This window comes from Oenanthe melanoleuca, chromosome 7 (genome assembly GCF_029582105.1).
Source record: "Oenanthe melanoleuca isolate GR-GAL-2019-014 chromosome 7, OMel1.0, whole genome shotgun sequence".
In the NCBI taxonomy this organism is placed as follows: domain Eukaryota; kingdom Metazoa; phylum Chordata; class Aves; order Passeriformes; family Muscicapidae; genus Oenanthe; species Oenanthe melanoleuca.
The window spans coordinates 8,217,136-8,234,053 of NC_079341.1; the positions used below are offsets into that span (position 1 = coordinate 8,217,136).

General features: G+C 46.0%; 1 protein-coding gene across 1 annotated transcript; it reads left to right on the top strand.

The window, feature by feature from the left end:
* Nucleotides 1–1,579: 1,579 nt before the first annotated feature.
* On the top strand, nucleotides 1,580–12,512 carry NABP1 (nucleic acid binding protein 1). Its single transcript, XM_056496334.1, has 6 exons — nucleotides 1,580–1,924; nucleotides 2,032–2,170; nucleotides 5,143–5,214; nucleotides 6,565–6,637; nucleotides 6,920–6,986; nucleotides 7,779–12,512. Exons 1-6 carry the CDS (start codon nucleotides 1,834–1,836, stop codon nucleotides 7,964–7,966), a joined length of 630 nt encoding a protein of 209 aa, XP_056352309.1. The 5' UTR covers nucleotides 1,580–1,833; the 3' UTR covers nucleotides 7,967–12,512.
* Nucleotides 12,513–16,918: the final 4,406 nt, after the last annotated feature.

The following is a 16,918-nucleotide window of genomic DNA, read 5'->3' on the forward strand; positions in this document are numbered from 1 at the left end:
TATCCTTTCCAAGGGCTCTAAATAGATGAAGCAGACAAAAAGAAGAAATGAAGACAGAAAAAACACCTATGTATGAAGAAATGGTAAAAGTAAAGTATTTTTGTCCAGCCTTTGCCAGAGACACTGTAATTCCTAGAGTTTGGTTTGAAATCCTCCCCAAGTGAATGAATTAAAGCCATTCATGTACTGAAAAGAGTTGATGACTCTGAAGTTGTAGTGCCTACCGTATTATAGATCCCACCAGGAGACAGGCCCCTGAGGGAATCTGTCATTTCCTCATCTGCACTCACTGAAGGATTCAGGACAGAGGTGGATTAAGATCCTGGGGGTCTTTAAGCAGACTCTCCTTTCAGATTCCTGCAGGCAGTGTATTTCATTCCGAGCCCTGAGCGGCACCCAGCGAGGCTGCTCCGCTGCCTACACACAAATATTGCACAAAATTCCTCGGGCCAGAGCTCCCGTGTGGCAGAACGTGTGGCCAGGCATTTCACAACTGCTGGCATCTGTGGGCTTCTGCTCCCACAAACAGAAAGGGAAAGCCGAGCTAGCTGGGTTTGGCTCTGACCATGAGCAGCAGTGCCCATACACTGCTCTGCTCCCCTTCCTAAGGGGGAGACGTGAATTGCAGGATCACCTGCACATCTTTGGGCTGTTCTGTGGAACGCTATTTCCTTGGAACCTGCCAGCCAAGGATGTCACAAGGCTTGTAGGGCCTTGTCCACCACCTCGATGGCTCCCTGCTTGGAGAAGCTGTCCTTCCCTCATATTTCACATCCTGCCCATAGCCAAGCCCGAGAGAGCAACTCATCTCCTCAAGAAGCTGCTGGCAGAATTCAGATGCTGTGACAACCTTTTAGTGCCCACGAGGATTTAGGCTCACATTTTAAGCACGGGAGGGCTCAAAGCAGGTACTGCACAGCCCATGGCTTTCCCTACGTGCCCCGAATATTCAGTCCCGGGAAAAGAACGATGTGGTGTAGCCCTGCCAAGCCCTTAGGTGCCTGCAGCCTCGACAACTGCTTTTTCTGCTTGCTGGAGACCAACACCAAATCTCTCCCGGAAAAAAACCAAAACAACTACCTCACAAATTTTTATTTGTGAAGGAGGGCTGGACTGCCGAGAAACCGGCCTCCGGGAAACCTGTGACAACGCTCCCCTCAGTGTTACAGCCAGGGCTTAAAATGGCGCGGAAGGGCAGCGAACCGCTCCCTTACTCCGCTGTGCCGCACCAAGCGCTCTCGGGGCGCGGCGGGGCTGTTGCCCGGAGGGAAGCTGTCTGTGGGGAGGGCAGGTAGAGAGGACGAGAGTATGCAGAAAGATGAGAGTAGGCAGAGGGGCTGAGGGGAGGCCGGGCGAGCCCACGGATCACACCCGGCCCGGCAGCCGCGACTCAGCAGCGGCAGCGCCCCGAGAAGGAGAAGATGGCGGCGGCGGCGCTGACCAATCAGCGCGCGGCGCCGGCTCGCGCCCGCCCGTTGCCCAGTCCCGGCGCTCCGCGTGCCCCGGACGGTTCCATTCGCCGCAATCGCCCCCTCCCGGCGCCCGCGTTGGTGGCGCCCGGCCAGTATAAAGCGGAGCGCGGCGCACGTGTGCGCCTCAGTGCCGGCGGGAGAGGGAGGCGGTGTGGGTGCTGTGTCGGTGGTGTCGGTGTGCAGAGGGAGCGGTGGGGGTCGGGCGTGCCGCACAGTCACCGCACAGCCCCTCGGTGCTCGTGTCCCCGTCCCCTGTGAGGGTCGCCGGTGCCCCCCTGCCCGGCCCCGCGCCGCTTCTGCTCCCCCGCGGGATGCGGGCTCGGCCCGCCCCGCTAGCCCTCACCCCCGTGCCGGCCGCAGCATGAGCGCGGCGAGCGACACGTATTTCCTTATAAAAGACATAAAACCCGGACTGAAAAACTTAAATGTCATCTTTATTGTGCTGGAGATCGGTAAGTGGCGCCCGGCACGCCCCACCCCCGGGCCGCCCACGCGTGTCACGGCGGGCGGGGGGGCCGGCGGCGCCGTGCCCCCCCCTGAGCCGCGCTTCTCCCCGCAGGGCGAGTCACCAAGACCAAGGACGGGCACGAGGTGAGGTCCTGCAAGGTGGCGGACAAGACGGGCAGCATCACCATCTGCGTGTGGGACGAGATCGGCGGCCTCATCCAGCCGGGGGACATCATCCGCCTGACCAAAGGGTGCGTACGGGGCCGCCCCGCGCCCGCCGGGCCGCGCCGCCCTTTGTCACCCGCGGGGCCCCTCCAGGGCCACGGGGGACGGCCCGAGCCGGCGCCCTAAGGTCACTCGCCAAATTAAACCCACCTCTCCCAGGCCAGAACATGCCCAGCGTGAGTGTGCAGGCTAGGAGGGGCTTGGGTTTGTAATAAGGGGGCGGTGGTGAGGACATCTGGGTTGGCTTTAAAAAGCTCCTTAGGACGATACTTTTGGGGTAGGGGGCAATGCAACAGTCAGTCCTGGTCTGTAAATCAAGCAGGGGAAGTCCAAAGCATGTTCTTATGTTCACAGCTAGTTCTTTACTCTGGCAGTCAGCTCCATAATGAAAGGAGGGATGGTTACATATGAGGCAGAAAAGTTGCTTTTCATTGCAAGGCTACAATAAAAATGACAGGCAGAGGGGAACCTTTTCAGTTTCACTGTAAAAAAAAACATTCTAGGGCTACACTATAGAATGTGTTAATTTGGTTAAGTGCAAATCATTCCTCAGCGGTAATTTAATTAAAAAAAGAAACCCAACCCCCAAACGTGATGTGAGGGAGAGTGTTAGAGTCAATCTGAAAATCCTTTTCCATGTCACCTAAATTGTCACTAGCAAAGTCATAGTAAGTTTCATTTCAGTTCTTGATGCCAGTTAGGTTACACTTTTAGAAATCCATTACACTGATCCTTTGGCCTATGGCACTCCAGGATCTGCAGTGTGTGTAAGGTCCTGTTAATTTGTTTTTATGAAAAAGTGGGTGAAAGGTGACTCAGGCTGCTAACTGAGCTGCTCTTAAGTTGTTCATTTGAGTGTAATTCTCAGTTCTGGACTGATTGCATGACCCTTGCCACCAAAACTACAGCTGCTTCCTCCTATGCAAATGTCCTTTTATACGAAATGGACTGACTACTCAGCAGAGGTGGTTCTAGGGAAGGCTGCTTGCGTGGAGAGCACGTGGAGCACAGGGATGGGTGGAACTAAACCAGAGCTCTGGGCCAGCACAAAGCCCCGTGTGTAAGTGACATTGAAACAAATTAAGAGCCATACTGTTCAGCAGCATTACTGTACTCCCTTCTGTGACTGGCTTACTGTAACTGCTCTGGTGTTTCTGTGCCACAAATGGGAGAGTCACAGCATCCTTTAATGTAAAAAACTGAGCTTGGCTTGCATGTATTAAATTTATGAGCTGACCTCACTGTTTCTGGTGGGTGGCAAAGTCATGTCTTCATTTACATGAATTGCATGCTCCCTTAGGGCTGTGGAGGGAGTGAAATGGCAAAAGCCAAATCCATTCTGGTTTGGCTCTCTTCAACAGAACACTGGCCTCATGTTGGCATACAGGGCTCTCCAAACACAATTTTATATTTAAATAGGATTGAGAGTGTGATGTTGCCATTGCAAGGCAGGTAAATTTCAGCTCTGTAGGCTAATCTGACTTCGTAGTGCAGGATGCCCTCTGTTACAAGCAGAAAAGCTTACACAAGCACCACAAGCAAATATGACTTTTTTCCCCCCTTGCTGAATTTCAAGCTCCAGATGCATTCCTCTGCAAAAGCAACACTTGCTTACTTTTGTCACTGGGAGGTGAACCCATTTGCAAGAAGCTGTTGCCCTTAATATTTCTAAATTTGAAATTAGTGCTGGAGTTCAGTGCTTATGGCCACCTCTTTTTGAGATAACAAGTGCTTGCATATGTGGAATAACTTTGTGCTGGAGGTTGTTAGTCACATGGTTTGCTGGGTCTTTTCCCAACAAATGTATGTTTGACTTACGTTTATTGTTTGGTAGCTCTTTTCCTTTGTTTTCTGCCACAAGACTGCCTAACTAGCTACTTACTAAAGGTTAAGCAGTGAGGGAGTCTTCAAAGTGAATCTGTGAAGTGAAGAACACTAATCCTTGTTGTGGATGGAAAGCTCCCAAGATAGTATCTGCGGTTCCAGTGCCTGTGCTTTCCTGCTGGTGCTGGAGTACAGAGAAGGTTATCACTGCACTGGCAGTGCTGACCTCTCCTGCCAGCCTGACTCCTCCCTGGTGCCTCTTCAGGGCCCTGCCTGTGGCCGGATGTTTCCCAGTCTCAGCAGATAAAGCAAAGGGCAGGAGGAAGGTTTGTTATCTCTGTTCCAGAGAAACACCCGGAGTGTAAGGAAGTGGTGACTTGTCCAGAGTGGTGACTCCTGTGAATGCAATTGCTGAGGCTCCCTGTTCTGTCTTAGAAGACACATATATTCTTTTTAACTTCCTTGCACTGTGCCTGGGTTTCTGGTTTGCATTTTCCTCATTCTCTACACATATGTGATGCCTCTCACTGAAGGGAACAATCACACAGAAAATTTTGTATGGCTCAGATTTCAATGCTTGAAGTCAAGAGCCACCATAAAGAATAGAGTGCACTCACACTGCCTTCCTAAGGGAATGTTCCTGCAATCAAAAAATGATTTCTATACATCCCTTGGAGTTTGATGGCCAAACTTGTGCTTTTTAAAAACCCCGTCTGGTAAGGACCTATATTAAGAATGTAAGCACTTTTGATCATAACAGTCAGTAGCAGTAGCTGTTCTCCAGCAGGCAAAGGTGATTCTTTCTGGCTCCTGCTGAAAGCAGAACTGAGAGTTGTCACCAAATATAACACAGATCCTGCTTTTGGCAAAATGCCTTTTCTCTGCAGGACAAGTCATAAGGGTTGCTCCAGTCAACAAAGGAGCAACCAATCTCAAAATAATTGGCTGCTTTCCTGGAATTGTCAAAGGAGTCTGCTGAGCTTCCGGTACCTTTTGCTAGAAGTAGTACATGGAGATCTATAAGCCCTTGGTGTTGGTGACACTGGGGTCCCTGGAAGGTTTTTTTAGTCTGTGTTGGTGTGTAATGCTTGTTAACTTCCTGAAAGATAGCATGCTTCCACTTCCTCTGTCAGCTCATTCACTAAGAAACTGCTTCACTTCTTTCTTTGGCCAGGTATGCATCTCTGTGGAAAGGATGCCTGACACTTTACACAGGACGAGGAGGGGAGCTGCATAAAATTGGGGAGTAAGTATTGTGTGTTCATACTTCTCAGCAGAGCACCATGGTAAGTATGAGACCTGGCAGCTCTTAGGAAATGGAATTTAGGGTAGCAAAAGTGTGCTCTCAGTTGGTCATGGATGTAATGAGCTCTGACCTTCTCTGGGCTGTAGGTGCTTTGAGGAAAATCAGCCTTTATCACTGGCACAGACCTAGGAGGAAGAAATGTATAAATGACTAAGGATTGAATCTGCATTGCTTACCTAGGCCTTATCTTGATTGATTAACCACTTCATTTTGGTGGAAGCCTTTTGTGTGTGTGTCATCCTTGAGGGACAGGCAGTGCAGAGAAGGAAGAGCAAGGTCACTCCAGTGAATCATATCCAAGCAAGCCTCATTAAACCTGTGCTAAACTGCCCACAGACTGGGGCAATAGCTCCTGCCTAAGAACAAACATGAGTAACATACTTGAGCAATAGAAAAAACAGCAACATTTTCTAACCAGAAGAGTACTTCCACTGTTGCACAAAGAGCTGTGGGAAACCTTGCAGTCATCAGGGAAGTGGTGCTCTGGGATTGCCACATATCCTCCTTTGTGGTTCAGAAATGCCCAGTGTTCAGATGGATTTACATGAAAAAGAATCCACAGATTGTCCTGTACAAAATCCATTCCCTCAGAAGCTGCCCAGCTGACTTACTCTCCAGCAGGCTGGGGTGATGAGACTCCTTATCTGGGTTGTGCCTCCCAGCAGCAGGTGGGAGTTAAAACCATTTAACCATTTAACCATTAACCATTCGAAGCAGTGTAATGATCCAGATCTTTCTTTCTCTCTGCCATAATTTCCATACAGTGAGTTGATGGGCCTATTTTGCTATAGTCTCCTTGAGTGGAAAAGGATGCTTTGAATTTCATTGCCTGTTTTGGGCTCCTCTGTGCTATTATTGTTAATGGGGCACTGCATGGTATGGGAGTGTGTGGGAGTGAGTTTTCTCTAGAGGTGTAATGCAATCCCTGTCTGGGAGCAGGCTGGGTGACTCAGTGCCTCAGGTGACCTTGTGAGTGGGTGCTGGACAAGATTGTGCAGCTGGAAGAGAGACAAAAGGGAGCCCTTTCATCACCTTTTGTTTTATTTAGGCCAGTTTACCTCCTTGAGTAAATGAATACTTGCTTCTGCTTGATTGAAATGCCTTCACCACAAGGCTATAAAGGGATCAAAGAGCCTTTTAATACCTGCTGATATTCTCTGAACAGTGGGGTCTGGATTAATTAGTTCTGAATGGTGGGATGTGTCAAGAACATGTGCTCTGTGAATTGTGGAGTTGAAAACTGTTGAAAAATGGCTTTAGAACTTTCTAGTAATCCTAATTTCTTCCCAGGTTCTGCATGGTGTATTCAGAAGTGCCAAACTACAGTGAGCCCAACTCAGAACACGTCGGGCAGAACAAACTGGTATGTTAAACTTGTCTGAGGCTTCCTTCTGGCCTGAAGTGCTCTTTGTTCAGAATATTTCATGCTAGGCTGTGATCAGATGTGACTCTTCTGGAAAAATGGGCTCAGTGATATATAGCTGAGAATGAGCCAATAATTGAAGTATCAGATAAATGCCATGTGGAGCCACTGTAAGAACACAGAGGGGGAAAAAATCTGCCCTTTTCTGTAAAAATGTGATTTTTCTTTCTCTGATCTGTGTCTTTTTTTTTTTTTTTTTTTTTTTTTTACCTTTCTCTAAAGGCACAGGGTGAACAGAATAATATTTCTGCATCAAGTAGTATGGGTACTTGTACTTTTGGGCCACTGGGTAAGTTTTTTTCAGTTTGTAGAAGTGAAAAAATGAGGTACACTTAATGGGAATAGAAATTTATTTCAAAGTTTCTCTATTCTTGGGATAAAAATGTATACTAGGCTGTAAAAAAGTCACTCAGACTAGGGCCTGAACCTCAAGCATGTAAGTGTGAACGTTTCCTGAAACTGTTTTCAGGATTTCTTCTGTAGGAGAGGAGGAGATTAGGATATTCAGGGTGCCTATATCACAAAAGGGATCTTGACTAATCTTAGATTGTTGTGATGCTTCTGAACAGTTCTTGCAGCACTTGAAATTCTGCTTTTTTAAATTTCCTGAGACATTGTCATTAAAAATTACTTCACTAGACACCATGGCCTTCTTTCCTGATGAGCTCCTGAAAACAGAAGTGGTAATCTGAATTCCAGCATTTGCTTACCCAGTTCATTTTAAACCTAGAATCTTAAATATGAAAATACTTCAAGGCCTTGAGCAGGTGTAAGCTGAGAGGAGCCTTAGTTCTGGCCTGCCTACACAATGGCCACACTCAGTAGCTGGTGTTACAAAGCTGTTACTGTGACCCTTCTTGCTTTAGCTGAGAAAAGGGAGTAGGGATGGAGGGAAGGTAATTAGGGAGGGGAAAGGTAAGCTGTGATTTGGGGTCTTGCAGTGCCAGAGAGGCTTTTCCTTCTGGTCGTCAGGGTTTGGTGGTTACTGCAAATTTTGTGTATTCCCTATTGGTAAACTTGCGTAAGGAATTGGCGATTTCCACCCATGGAACTCGTGATGATGTTTTTTCTGTCTTCTTAGGAAATGGTTTACAAACTGGACCTGAAGCAAGTGGATTTCCATTCACGTATAACCACGGCCACATTTATGCAGGTAGTGGGAGAGGCAATGGACGAGGACCTGTAAATCCAGCACCAGCTAATAGCGTTCAGCCTCTTCCCCCTGCCGTCAGTAACGGGAGGGACCCACGCAGGGCCTTTAAAAGATGACTATGCCAAATGTGGTTGTACAGCTTGCTTAAACTCTACACTCTACTTGAACACTTACTGCACTTTTATTTATAGTTAACTGTGAACCAGTTTGTCCTTTGGTTGTTTTTTTTTTTTACCTTTTGGTGTATGGAGCAAACTTGATGTGATCTATTTCTTGTTTTGCATCAGGGAAGCACAGTGAGTCTTCCCTGTACGTTAGGGGGGTAGGGGGATAAGGTGGATACAAGGAAGTAAGGGTCACAGGTGGAAGTGTCTCAATGAAAACTTGGTGCCCTTTGCTAAAGAGAAGAAAACTTCAGTTACATACATGTATTTCTGTTTCTCTTGGTCAGCCATGTGGCCTTAATAGGCACGCACACGTTGGCTTCTGTTAGCCATAACGGGAGCTCTTCGTGTTGGGAGAGAAATGAAGGGGAAGAGCAAAAACTCTCTGGTGAGCTAGGTGTCCTGCGAATGAATATGGCTTGTGAAAGCAGTGAGTGTAAGGAAATGGTGGTGCCAGACCTAGTGGTGCCTCTGGAATCAGAATGGGTAGCTCGGATCAAAGCTGAAGATGTGGTGAGTGTCTTGAAGCTTGATTCTGATTCCAGAAAGGTGTACACTACTTGAAAAATTCCCTCTGAACACCATTATCACTGTCAAGGAAAGAGACACCGATTTTTGCTTTGGATAGAAGCTTGGATATTTGTTCTTGCTTTGCATGAGATGGCAGAATAGGAGGATCTAAATTAAGACAGTGTTGGGGAATGTGCTTTTTGTAGCCTTTCCTTGCGTAAAAGCCCAAGGTCACTTTGCAGGAGCCTGAATTTCCAGGAGTGGACTGTTCTCAAATGCTGCATTACCCATCTCTTCAATGAGTCTGCCTACTCCTCCTTTCTTCATTCAATTCTCTGAATAAATTATGTATTAGATGAAGCTGTATATGTGGATTGCAGAGGTACTGGCCAAGCACACAGCTGCACTTCTGATGCTGTTAAGCTTTCCTTCCTCTGTTTTATATGAAATATGAATTATCCCTTGAAGAGCCCCCTCCATATCCTGGGGGTCCAATAGCTGGTTTTGTTTCTGAGATCACAAATGCCTTGACTCTAAATGAGAGTCCAGTGCCATATTTCAGATCAGGTTCAAAAACAACTCAGAAACTGAGGTGTCATACTGGATTCATCTGTTTAACTCTTCTTACCTGACCTCTCAAATAAAAAAATTGCACTAACCACATCAGAAACAAATCTAACTTTCTTTCTGTCAAGCCATAATGACTTCATGACAAAAGGCTGATTCTGAATTGTGAGTTGTCTCTGTGTTTGAATCTACCGATGTGTTAATAATGTTTACAGGTTGTTTACATTTGATACCTTTTGCTTTTGGTACTCTATCATGATCTGTTGAAAAACTCTTCTGATTGGTGCAAGTTCCCTGCTTGGTGTGAAATACTGAACTTTGTTTGAAGTGCAAGCATCAGCAACAAGAAACTTCTGAAGGGAGGGTGAGAGAGACCTGTGTGCCCAGACACCTGAGGGCTGTTTGTCTCTGCTCTGGTAAAGTGCTTTCCTGGTACTTCCAGGTGGAACTAGTGAAACTTGTTTTGGACACAAGAGGGTGGCATGCCTCAGGAGATCCCCTCTGGGTGCTGCTGGGGAAGAGTACTGTTCATTGGTGAAGCAGAAAGCAGTCATTTCTGGAGAAATGGTGTAAGGAGGTGATGTGTAACTCAGGGACTTAAAATTGCTTGTTTAAATAAATGTGGTGTATAGTCTAGATGCACGGACAACCTCTTCTGCAGTGTTGCTCTAAGACACTTGATAGGCTTGTGAGAAGGAAGCCAAGAGGACTTCTGAATCCAGGAAGTACCTGTGACATGTTCCAGAGGTACAGAAGATGTAAGTATGGTGTGAGAGCCATGCTGTAAAATTAGCAAAGTGAACAGTGCAGGTGGTGGCATGGTGGGGACTTGGACCTCAGTGGAGTATGTGCAGTGTGGACCTCAAGTCCTGGTGGTCTTAACTTCTCTGTGGCATGAAGAAGTTTAAAATCAAGGGCAACCCTGTTTTAGTGTGTGCTGAGGTGCCTGGTGTTTGTAGCCCTATGCATCTGAGCTTTTATTAAGCTAATAAACAGAATACTTGTTCACAAATTCCAAGTAAAAAGTGATATGATTAATTCTAATGAGTGGCATAAGATTGAAACCCTGCAGTCAAGTGGATGATCGATGTGTGGTTGGGAGGAAAAAAGCAGGAGACATCACATTCCAAAGGTTGGTAGCATTCCTGCTTTCCCATTTCTTACATGAAACTATTGCAGTTTATTAATAATTTTTTACTTCTTTGCAGGGGAAATCTGTGCCCTGAAATGGACATGGACTTAAAAATACAGTTTTTCAAGGTCCTCTGATCTTCCACTGAACCTGTGACAAAATTGTTTCCCTCAGAGGTATCAGTGTCAAGATAATGAGCTCTCAGCTTGCAGAGGAGTCTGGGACCTGCCTTACAGCTGCTGGGATCACACCACCTCGGTTCACAGAGACACAGGCACACACCACTATGCAAACAAGCTGTTGTGAATTACTAGTTGTGAGATACTAAGGCAGTTCATCAGTGCCCAGTGGTTAGGTCAGGGAGTCTCTTTACATGTCCTCCTGTTAATGGTTAGGCTGCACTTAGGGTAGTCTCATTCTTGGTAATACAGATTTCCAAAGGAAAAAAGACACTGGAAGGTGTTCACATACCCAGACACAAACTGCACGGTGCTGAGTAGTCCCCATACACTTCAATCACAAGATTCCCTGCTCTCATCACCTGACATCCCCTCTCCTACCTGCCCCAGCACAAGGACTGACGGCAGAGTGGCAGTGGAAAGACCTGTGCTGTATTTCTGCTGCCATCTATGTTTCTGCTGTCCATCTGCAAGTGTCACCTTGATTTAAAAGTGGCAAAGCAGTCCTGTGCTGTGAAATGCTGTCATGACTTTTGGTACAGGGGAAAGTCACACACCCCATGTCCATAGTGAAAATGGGAAGGTGCTGTAAGAACAAATATAAATGCTGGACCAAACTGCAGGACCTGAAATGTAATCTGCCTTCAGAACTTGTTTAATTAGCTTTGGCCATAACATAAAACTGGCAGATTGCAGTCCTGTGCTCTCCAAATAATGCTGCTCTTAAGCATCACAAATCCCAGGAAGGGTGTCAGCAGTGAGTGCTGCTTCTGTAAAGCAGTGATGAGTGGTACAAAACACCTTTTCTACCTCAGTGCAGTGTCTGCACAGACAACCCCCTTAGCAGCACTGCAGGGCTAGTCACCGTGTTCTCTGGACAGGGGACTGTTCAGGAGACAGGTGCTGTTTCCTGAAACCCCCTATGTTTTTTATAGACAGTGAACTTTGTGTTTTGTACTGACCTGGGTGCTGTGGCCATCTTCTGCAGCTCATGTACATTTCCTAAAACAAGGGATTTTTTTCCCCACTATAAAGCAGTTTTCTTCAGAAGCTCCTGAAGTGCTTTTCTAGGACTAGGAGTTAGTAAAAGCAATGGGGCTTAGAGTGTTTCTGGGGAAGTCTGGGCTCCTTCATGGCCCATGTGTGTTCACCTGCCAGGTTGTTCCCCTGCTTCTCAAATGCTTGCAGATTTGCCCAGTCAAGCATGCTCTTTGTCCCTAGCCCCTGAGCCAGGCATTTGCACTGCGTGTGTGGAGTCCAGCGGTGCTTTCCCGCGGGATTCCCACAGGGAGGTGCCTTGCTGGTGGCTGGCTCAGGAGCTGCAGTCAGTTAATTCGGGGAATTGTCCCTCAGTTCAGCACCTGTGCGTGCTCCTGAGGAGGCTGCAGGGCTGTGAGTGCCCATCCCAGAGCTGATGAGCTCTATTAATGACTGTGCCCCAGCCAAGTGCTCCCCTGACTGCAGTGCTGCAGGGTGAGCCTGGCCCTCCCTGCTGAGGAGCACAGGGGACCCAGGCATCCCAGCAATTCATTAAGAGATGCTCTGTCTTCAGCCTTCATCATCCTGCTGAATCCTTTATTCTTGCTTCCAGAGAATGTGAAATTGTTATGGCTCTTTATGGGAATTCTGCTTTTTAATTTATTCTGTGATGAACATTTGTGTGGGTGTGTGTAACTGGGATGAAAAGATTAATCCTAAACAAGCTGTTGATTAAACTGGAGTTCAAAGGGATTAGGAAAAAGTTTGGAAGTGACTAAGGGGAACTCTTAAGGACTTCATTTAGGTTTTTAGTTTCTCTAAGTTGTTGATGTTTTTTTTCCTCATAAAGAAAACAATGCAGTTGTAAGAGCTTCATCTAAAACTGCCCTCCCACACCCCCAGCTGATAAAATACTGTCTGGATTTGTACATGTCCTAGGAAAAAGATCAGGGAAGGAAGAAAACATCAGGATGTAGCTCAGAGAAGAAAACTCTTGTGCTTTAAATGTACCTTCAGAGCTAAATGTTTCTTTATTAAACAAGTTTAAATGGGATGGTTTCAGCTGTGTAGAATGGATTGTAGGGCTGACTGGCTGCTCCATTATTAATACATTTGCATATAAAAGACAAAATTGGCGTAATGCTCCATCTATGACTCTATGGGAGAGTATTTTTATGTTGGTTGTAGTGTGTCAGCAGGGCCCTCTACCAGACTTTCTGTGGGTTCATGTCCAGAGGATGAAATGGCTTTGCAAAGTACTGGGCAGCTATTTGGGAAATTTGGAATCATGTTTGTCCACCTGATGTCCCATGGGGCTCACTGGGAGATCCCACTGACTTCAAGGATAATTTGGATGACGCCCTGTGCAGGCAGTAGTTTCTCATCTGTAAAACTGGGATAAAGGGGTAGTGCAGACCTGTCAGATGCTAAATTCATAATTGATGGTGTGGACAAGCTGGAAGCCACAGCCATTATATAGACTTCTTTCTTTCTAAATCAGGAAACTTTTACAAATATATGTTTCTAAGCCTGGATCCTTTCTAGTTAGATAATTGGCCTTGCCCTTTTAGATTTGCTCTTTTTTTTTTTTTTTTTTCCCCAGTGGTGCCACGTGCTGCAGTTCTGTGCCCAAAACTGCAAGTGATCTGTCAATGCAACTGAGAGTAGCTGCTGCTTTCCTGGGCCCTGCCTGCCATGGCAGGGGTGGGGATAGCCCAGATCAGGACAGCTGGGGGATGCCAAGGCAATGCCTGTAAGCAGAAGGGCTGGTGGGACCCTGACTGGTGGCTTCTGGCACCTGTGTTGTGGGTAAATTTTTGAGAGGGTTGGACAAGAACTGTCAGGAGTGGCTTGGGGAAGGGGGAAGTTGGTTCTGGTGTGGGACAAGATGAAGATGCATTAAATGATCTCTAGCTGGCTCCACCATTCTTTTCTATGATTTATGCATTAGCTTAAGTTTTGTAATTTCCTTCTTCCTAGCTTGATTAATACTAAATTTAATTTTCTATAATCAACTTGAGCATGTAACTTGAAGAGATGAGGTTTAAGCTGATTGCAGTAAAAATCTGCCTATCCAGCCTAGCTTGAATAAAACAAAACTATTTTTATCCCTAAATTATGCAATATTTTCATGGAGCTCTGCAGCCTACTTATATTTAACCTTTGAAAGCAGTGCTCTGTTTTTTCAGATCACCTAATGCAAACTTTGCAAATGGGTTTTTTAATTATGAGAAACCCACCTGCATGCCATCAACCAAATTATTAGTGAGGCAGAGAAGGATAACCAATAGTGCTGCCAGACTTAAGGTGAATATGAAAAATGTTTAAACGCCGATAACAGAAGTTGCCAAGAAATAACTTTAAACACCAGGTGCTGGAGGAACAAATTAATATTACTTTATTTTTAGAAATAGTGAGTTGAAGCCTGATGCAGATAGACATTTCTGTCTGCAGCAGCAGCAGTTTGCTATGCAATAGCACCAACAAAATCAACATAGCTTTCTTTTAGAAGAAAATAAAATACCTATTTTAGTTTAAAAAAGCCTTAGATAGGGAGAGAAGGAGAACTTCATAAACTCTCTATTGTTTTTAAGTCTCTGGTGAGCTGTTGAGCTGTTGCTTATCAGAGCTGTCTGTGATGTGGGTTGGGATGACCTTGAAGCCAGAAACTTCTGTGCAAAAGCCATTCTTGCAAGTGTTTCCCTGGAATGCCCAGTCTGGTTTAATTTTGGCTGTGCTTTACTGATGGCAGGGCCCATTGCTAGGGACAATGAGTCTAAATGTTCTTGCTGAGCTTATTTTCCTCAGTAGTATGAGGAGTCAGAGGTAATTTCTAGAGAAAGTGAGACCCAAAACTTCAGTAAGCCAGTATCATGAAGCAAATTAGAAAGATGTGTCAGCTGAGGAAAATTGCTACAATAAGCTTCCTGTAGTTTTTTTAGCCAGGTGGATTTGCAGAAGCTCACTGTGCAACTTCATCAGTGTTGGACCTGAAGGCACAAGTCGCAGAAAATCTGGGTCTTTCTAGTAGATGTAAATGTCTGGAAGCCACACTGGAAAAGAGGTGCATTGATCATGGTTGTTCTATTGGATGTCTGGTGACTGGGAAACAAGAACTGATAGCAGATCTGTAATTACCTTGTGGTCTGGGGATGTGCTCCAGCGCCTGTTGTCACTGGGCTAATTGTGATTCAGTTTGGGTGTTTTGAGCAAATGGCTCCTTCTATGGCTGTGGCTGTTCAATGGCCAAAGCTGGGGAGGCTTCTTCAGTCCAGCCACGCAGGTGGCCCCAGAGGAATTAGTTTAAGGGATTAGCTTCAGGTGCTGTGTGCAGGCTGTGATCAAAAGTAACAGCCTGTCACAGGGCCCCAGCTGCCAGCAGGGTGATGCACAGGAGGAGTTGTCCACAGGACAGTATTTTTAGCTACCACAGGTGTTACCTCATGTTCCAAAAATATTTGGTTCACTCAGGATATGAGGGTTTTGGGTTTGGGGTTTTTTTGTTTTGTTTGTTTCCTGTAAACTTGAGAGCTGCCTGCTGTGCTGCTCTGTGGTTTCTTTGCCTGTCTTCTCTTTTACCTGTCCTGAGAAAATCTTCCCAGTGGAGGTGCTCACCAAGTGTCCTGCCCAGCCTTCCCCTGCCTGTTGCTTGCCTTGCCTTGTGAGCACTTGCACTGCTGGTATTACTCCTTGAATGTTTGATGTGTCTGTCTCATGATTCCTGCTCATTCCAGCTCATTTCTGTATTACCAAAGCAATTTACAGCCCTGCCCAGTCAGAGCCCGTTTCCCTCCCCAGCTGGGTGTGACATTGCCTGCTCTCAGGAATAACCATGATCCCATTGATGGGATCCACCGGGGCTGGAGAAGGCGTTCCATGCATCACTGTAACAACTTGTTCACAGCTCCCCATGTGCTGGGCTTCAAATTCAGCCTTTCAAAAGACTTTGATAAAGAAGAAAGGACCATTTTTTTTCCCTGACTGCTGCAAATGAAAAAGCTTCTCACTTGGGAGTTGTGGGTCATATTTATGGAAATGGGGAGAGCAGTTGCAATATTTATGGCAGTAACAGAAGAGCTTGAATCTATATTTTATTGATATGTATTTACGTGCCCACAAAAATCTTATTGCACACTAGTTGAGAGAACTTTATTTAGATTTAGTATTTTGAAGTCATTTTTTAGTGCTTCTTTATTACCCATGGAGTGCGAGGTCCAATATTTCAAGTAGGACTGTCACCAAACAGCCGGAGGTTTTTAAAAGATTTTTATTTTACATAAAGATAAATGTTGAAGCCGCATTTTTCAGAGGCACCATCTGTTCTGTGTTGACCTTAATTTTCTGGATGAGTGCTTTTCTTCAAACATTTTAAGTCTTGTCTACATTTCATTTGGTTGGGAGTGTTTAGGTTATTTGTTGAACAGGAAATCAGATATTCAGAAGGCAAACACACCATTACGTTGCAAATTATTCCCTTTGTATAATTTAGCAAACTGCTTGGTAAATACTCTGCAGACTTGCTGGGGTAGCTCTGTGTGTCTGGCATCTGGTGGGTTGGCCCTGTGTGGAGCTGGATTTCTTTGGAATGTCATGCCTTGCACTGGGCAATGGAGTGCAGAATACTGAGGGAGAGCTGCTGAGTGGCTTTTTAATGGATAGTTTCTGGGAGTGAGGGTTGGGTAAGCATTTGTTGGTTGTCTTTGTGGCCTTGGAAGGATTTGCTGTCCAACAGACAACAATATGTGCTCCTGCTAAAAGATGACACAGGGCAATACTCCCCTTTCTTCCTCCAAATTCTTCTTGCTTCCATGTCTCCAGCTGAAATGGGTTTACAGATTTTGCCTTCCTTAGCCTCCAGCCTTGCTTTGTGGCTTGTCTGAGCTCCTGTGGCTCCAGCGGTTCAGCTGTTTGCTCCTCTGCCACTTCCAAGGGCTTTCAGGGCCCTGCCTGTCTGTCTGTCCCTTCTCTGCTGTATCAGCTCCCTGCCTTGCCCTGTCCAAAGCTTGTCCCTTGTCATAAAAGCTTCTTGGCGCTGCCTGTCAGTGTCTCTTGCAGGGGGCTGCAGCCTAGGTCTGTACAGCTGAATTTCTATTGATATGTGGTCAGTCTGGGCTAACACTGGTCTGCAGCAGCAACTATTTTAGTGACAAAATGTACTCTTGGCAGAGATAGTAATTTCTTCGTGGCTTTGGATGGGAGGTGAGACCATAACCCTGCTCTTATGTGGTTTTTTTAGTTTTAATTTAGCATCTCCTTTTGCCTCTGCAAAATGCAGAGTGATAGTGAGACTTTTTTTTCCCCTCAGAGTGCACGGATTTGGAAGTAAAACTCATGATGTGGTAGAAAAAGTGTTACAATATAAATTTTTTTCCTGTGTGTGCGCTTCAAGAAATTCCCAGAGGGGAAAGCTGTAAGGGCTGCACTCTTCTAAATTAACCAGCTGGTTTCTTTACAGCTCTGCTATGTAAGTGCCTAGTAAAGCCCACTTCAATGAGGTGCCAAGATATGGGGGAAAAGAGCTGAACAAACAACAAAATA